The 6,370-nt window shown below is 40.4% G+C and overlaps 1 protein-coding gene across 3 annotated transcripts in view; it reads left to right on the top strand.

The window, feature by feature from the left end:
* Window positions 1-4,307, top strand: part of PRR11 (proline rich 11) — a 29,559-nt gene extending 25,252 nt beyond the window's left edge. For all 3 annotated transcript variants that reach the window (XM_075852952.1, XM_075852953.1, XM_075852951.1), the window contains exons 9-10: window positions 653-749; window positions 2,369-4,307. In XM_075852952.1, coding sequence (XP_075709067.1) covers window positions 653-749; window positions 2,369-2,440 — 169 coding nt within the window. In that variant the 3' untranslated portion in view covers window positions 2,441-4,307. The remainder of the gene's footprint in view (window positions 1-652; window positions 750-2,368) is intronic.
* The last annotated feature ends 2,063 nt before the right edge of the window (window positions 4,308-6,370 follow it).

Genomic DNA, 6,370 nt, shown 5'->3' on the forward strand with positions numbered 1-6,370 from the left:
TATTTTAGAACTGAACAAAAACACTAACCGTTTTAATTTGCAATCATTTTTCAAACTATCCCCGGATTAAATTTTCTTCTGTGCAAAAAAGTAGCAATATAAAATTGCAGCTGCGATTACAATTGGTCACTTAGCCGTACAGGATTGTTACTGTTCCGGTGGCTGCTGCTCTATTCTGATGTTGTTTATTGTGATGCGCTGGTGTGTATCCGTCAGACCTTTCCGCCAGAGGAACCTATGAACGCAAAGGCAAATGGATACCATAGCTTCTGTTTGCATTACCATTGATTTCAATGGTAATTCGTCCGTTGCTAATGGTTTCCGTTCCATAAGACTTCAGGGTTTTTTGCGGATTGAATAGTGTAGGTGACTGTGCTATTCTGGCAAAATAATGGAAAACCTTACAGAACGGAGTCAAACGGAAACCATTAGCAACGGGAGCATTACCTTTGAAATCAATGGTAATGCAAATGGAAGCTGTGGTTTCCGTTTGCCTTTCCGTGGATGGGTTCCTCCGAAAGGAAAGGTGTGATGGAACCTGTCAGCGGAAACCGAACTCTGATGTGAGCACACCTTAATTGACAGTTTAATGTCTACTTTTGTCTCTCCACCTTTTTGTGTTTGTTTGTCACAACTAAATATTTTTCTTTAGGAGTCCAGGAGGAACCCCACTATACGATAGAGAAAACAAAGAGAATGGAACTGGATTGACCCCATTAATGACAAAGGCTTTAAGGCGGAAATTCCAGGCAAGTTTTTAATTGTAACTACTGAAGTAGCAGAGCTGTTCGTTAATCATCAATGATCCCTTTTTAGGTTCAGCTCTCAAAATAGCTTTACCTACGGGTGATGAGTTGACAGAATGACAAATGACACACCCCTCCAGCATTTGCTGGAAAATTATAGGGAGATTCCCATATTAGAATGTTATCGCATATCACTGGGATATGCTCTAACATTATGGAACCGCCTCTGATCCTGAGAATGAAGGGACCGAGGTCCCGTCAACTTTTTCCCTGCACAGCTGCTCTCCCATCCACCCCCCCCCCATACAGGAAACTGCACCACAGCTCAATTTAAATCAATAGGGATCGATCTTAGTGCTACAATGCAGGGGAACATTTTAAAGGGGCCGTAGCACAGTAATGTATATTTTATTCTGAGGGTCATGGGGGTCCCAGCAGACGATCCCCCAGCGATCAGCAAGTAATGGCATATCCTAGCACTATGCCAAACTTCTTGTGGTGGGAAAAGCCCTATCTTGATACTGCTATGGTGAAATAGTTTAAATACTGATATGGTGAAATAGTTTAAATACTGATATTTATTTTTCTGTGTTGGAATTATAATAGTAATACAGAAATAATTATTTAAAGCAGCATCAAAAGGACCAGATAGGTGCTGGAATATCAAATATTATGAAATATTGGACAGTCCTAGACCATTTAAAAAAAACCCTGACTTGTAAGGGTAGCGAACCGTCAAGATAAAAGCCCAAAAGAAATTGTGAACACTAAATATGCTACTATAAATTTACTTAACCACCAAAAAAGGCCATACTTACAAATGGACACAGCCAGGTCAGAAACGCTGATGAAGGAGTGAGCAGGTGCATTAAATAATAATAGCCACTCCCACTGGTCTTGAGGGGAGTGGTGTGTGTGGTGCATGGGATGTGTAGTAAGAAATAATAAATGGTGTGTGTGCAAGTGTAATACTATAAGTGAAATATAGGGGCAGTAATGAGTAAAGTGCCTCAATAGAAATAAATGGATAATGGGGTGCAAGTGTGTGAAACATGGAGGGATAGTGTGTACGTCATGAGGCACAACGTGTATAGCCAGGTAGAAGCCTATTTGTGACGCCTTGATAGTTCATAGAGCGGGCTACCCTGCTTGCTATGCCAAACCACAACACACCATGCTCTCCCAGCATCAAAGACCCGGCCGTGTCCAAGAGAAGCGAATATACGTAGTAATGAAAACTACCTGGGGTATTAGTAATCATTTTGGCCAAAAGGACGCAAGCTCGCAATCCACAACAAGGATCCCCAGACTTGCGAGTCCCTAACTCCTTAAATGGAACAGAATGTTCCTGATGCACATAAATTTACTTGTCTTTTCATTAAAGAAATCTAGTAATGTATACATAATATATAAATTGAGATCTATACACCGCTATAACAATGTATATATTTGAGGTGAAGTAGGGAACATAGGGGCATGTGTTGTCAGCAATCCCATTCTATGTCTGATAACAAGTAACAATAGATCACAGTTCACTGGACAGTGCACGCAGATGAAAGATGCTTTAGTTTTAATGTCCCTTTTAATTATGAAATAAAACAATATATTTATTTCATTTACAGCTTGCTCATCCAAAAAGTCCATCACCACTGCGGAGGTCCCCTGTAAACCATGGTCTTGATCACGCACGCTAGTACAGCACAATCAGAAATGGAGCCCGTAATAACACGCCACTGTGTACACCGGTAAACGATTAAGTCGAAGTAGAGTGCACTTTATGTGTTTTACAACTTTTTATAATAATGCCACACTCTTAAACATGACATTTTGGTTGGAAGAAACCACTAAGTTAAATGTTTTATATTTAGAAATTGTAATACTTGAGGAAACCACTTATGTATTTTGTATCACCTTTGATTTACTCTGTTCATAATGGAGCTGGTTCTCTGTTTAAACCTTGTATCACAAGTTTTTTTTTTTTATCTATAGCACATTATCAATTAGTGTATATTGAAAAACAAAGAAGTCTTTTCTATGTGTATTATATATGTGACTCAGTTTTTATAAAAGATACACAGCTATGTGTGATCCAGCCAAATCTAAGTTTCTATCCGAACAACGGATGCACAACCTCTTATAACAGTGTTGGTGTTTCCGACACATGAGAAACTCTTGTTGCATTGCTCTAATAAGCTAATGCCAAATACTAATGGGGAAATTGTTCTTAATGTACACATTTCTATGTTTTTAATGTCATTTTATCTTTGCTGTATTTCCATATATTCTCTGTTGTTTGACAAAATGAATGTAAGATGCTGATACGACAATAGTATTCCATTGAAATGCATCAGTGTTTGTATAGCCCAGTTTTGGGGTGATGCTACCATCCTTTAGAAATTGGCACTTTATATTTGATTAGCCTGTCATGTGACTATACAGAATTGGATCTTATACTTGCCAACGTTCTGAACCCAAATAATTCGTGGGTCACTACTCTGTCCGGGAACACATACTAAAACCCATTTTAATGCAAAGATGGGTCCAGTTTGTATGACAGTCCCGTGACTATCAGGACTATTCACAGGTATGAAATGTTAATTCTCTTAGAGTTTTTGAGAATGCAAGGGGTATCAACACCTGTCCTCTACAGCCCCTATGTAGCAGTTCTAGTATGGCTGTATGGCACTGTAAAAATGTGCAACTAATTGTGTTCGCATTATATACATAAATACATTGCATTAAAAAGCACACTTGTAATATAAAGAGCATTTCCCTCCAAAACAAAAAAATCAGCAGTACATCGAAGTCCTTGAGTTCTAGTCTGTTATACGTAAAAAATACTATCCAGCCTTTTTTGTTTTGTTTTGATATGTTTCTGGCAGCATCTATCGCCTCTATTAAGTTCACATAGATTTTGGTATCCATCTTTCCCAGGCTCCGTAACTTGAAAAATGCCACGTTTTACCTTGATTCCCTCTCCCTTCCAAATGTCTTGGAGTGCTGGGTGGCAAACCCTATGGGAGCTGTAATAGAGGTCATATTGGTTGTCACTTAGCTTTCCCAGAAGCAGCGATAACTAAACACCTGAACATCATTTTTTAATTCTTTGACAGATTAGTAAAAGATTTATATTTACTGGTGATTTTAGGGGGAAGAGTGAACAAAATGTAGTTTAATATTTCAAACATGATGTACTTATGTTAGCCAGCTGAGTACAGGCATTATTACTTTTTTTTCTTCTCTTTTGCTTTCTGCTCTGTCTGTAATACATGAACAGGATTTTCCGTCCTACACGTTTACATAAATGCTCAAAACCTTCTATGGACCTATATTAAATTCTGAACCATTTGGGCACACTGTAATAACAAGGCACTATGGTTCTACAATGGCTGTCATACCACTTGTTATCTGCTTTTCATACAGACAATTCTGTTTTGTATGGGTTATTTTCGGTTTATGCTTTTCAGTGGAGTGTTCACAGAAAAAAATACTATGTTCACAAATGGTTACACTGTATATTTAGTCAAACTATATTTGTTAAAATATGGCATTTTATATAAATTAAAAGGTTTTTTAAAAAAAATTGTTTTTATATAATTTCTCAGTGTTTTTTTGTAATAGTTTTTCCCTACTAGCCATACTACTACGGTTTTGTATCTACATCTCCAATGCAGATCTTTGTGTCTCCATGGTAACAGACTACAAACAAACCCTGTATTGTCTAATCCTCCTGTTTGTAGACTCTAGTATCTAGAAAATATATTGCTATGGTTGCATTTATTCTAGAATAATTTTTTTTGTCTGCCTACAGTGATTTATACATTTAAGAAGCCGGACTATTCTCTGCTCCTAAAACAAGTTAAGGGTGGTATGGGGGAAAAACACAGTTATAATGTGGGCAAGATAAGGGGCTGGTGGAAAAGATATCATGTGTCTACTGGAATTTCTCTTTACCTACTAAAGCTCGACCAATATTCATAATACACACGTATTGTTGGCTAACATCCACAGTGGTATATTTGCTGCCTTTGCATATAAAAAAAAGAAATCGAGCAGCGCAGTTTCCAGCATCTGGCTAGGGTGCACCGGTTTAAAGTAGAAAAAATAGTTGTAATGACGGGGGTAGGGAAACGGACAAGTGAGCCCTAATCTACCCGCCACTCTGTCCCTGCCTACTTGCAACGACCCGCCCTAGGCGACGGGGTACAACTGGGCGGCGGTCCCTACGCTCAGTAAGTGCACGAGACAAACAGATAAGGGAACACAAAGCAAAGGGAAAGGGGCAGTTGCCCACGGCAACACCGTGAGCAACAAGAGTGGTGAACGAGGATTTATGGCGCCAGAAAGCGGATGATTTGGAGAATAGGCTGAGGAGGAACAACCTTCGCATTATAGGCCTACCAGAACGAGCAGAAGGATCCCGTCCGGACGAGTTTACAGAGAAATGGCTGAAAGATATGTTTCCAGATACCGTGTTTTCGCAGGCTTTTGCAGTGGAAAGAGCGCACAGGGTTCCGGCGAGGCCGCCACCCCCTGGAGCGAACCCTCGACCATTCCTGGCGAGATTGTTAAATTGTAAGGACCGGGATCTGGTCCTGCAGGCAGCCAGACGTAAGGGGGCCATTAAAGTGGACAACGTCACGGTGTCGATTTTCCCCGATTTCTCTCCGGAATTACAACGTCAACGCGCATCGTTTGTGATGATTAAACGAAAGCTGCGAGACCGACAAATTCCGTATTCTATGGCTTATCCGGCCCGCTTGAGAGTCGTCGATGGAGATCGAGCAGTATTTTTTGCCAACCCGGAGGAGGCGGATGAATGGTTGCTGAGGAATATGAGGTCGCCTAGAAGATGAAGGATTTCTTGGGGACTGGCATGGTGAATATGTATCCTGAACGGACTTTTGTTGTCCTGCATGTGGGGAGAGGTTATACTTGGGAGAGATATTGTTTAAAGTTTCCTATCATAATGCTTTATCTTCCTGTATTATGCCTATAAGGGGGATCGGAGTTCAGAATGGTTCCAGATCATATATTATTCCTGTTAAGATACGTGATTGTAGTAGGTTACCGAAGTGTTAATAGGGGATTCTGACCGACGAGTGGTTGTTCCTCTTATTCTGTGGCACAGTAAAGCACATTACAGGGGGGAACTTGTTGGAGTACGCAGCCTGATTTGTGATTCCACTGTGTATATTCCTTATCGGTGGAAGCTACCCCCTGCATATATAGTATATAGCTATTGAGCTCCTGTTGAGCTCCTGATGGCTAACTGGGTTTTTATGTGGTTCATGTTTTTGATCTCTGTTTTACACTATGTCAGAAAACGAGTACCATACATTTTGAGAGCATATCAGGGACTGGCACTACCTAGGGGGAGGGGGGAGAGGGAAGGGCTGTTATCGGTACATAGAGAGTGTTCTAAGGATGGCGTCACTTAAGTTCTTGTCCTGGAATGTGAGGGGCATGGGGACTCCAAGGAAGCGGAATATGATTTTTTCTGTGCTTAAGAAGGTGAACCCACATATAATCTGTCTTCAGGAGACGCATCTGACAGCAGACACAGTACAGCTTTTATGCAAGCCCTGGATTCAGTGGAGTAGACACTCTGTTAGAACTTCTGC

Source organism: Rhinoderma darwinii, chromosome 2 (genome assembly GCF_050947455.1).
Source record: "Rhinoderma darwinii isolate aRhiDar2 chromosome 2, aRhiDar2.hap1, whole genome shotgun sequence".
In the NCBI taxonomy this organism is placed as follows: domain Eukaryota; kingdom Metazoa; phylum Chordata; class Amphibia; order Anura; family Rhinodermatidae; genus Rhinoderma; species Rhinoderma darwinii.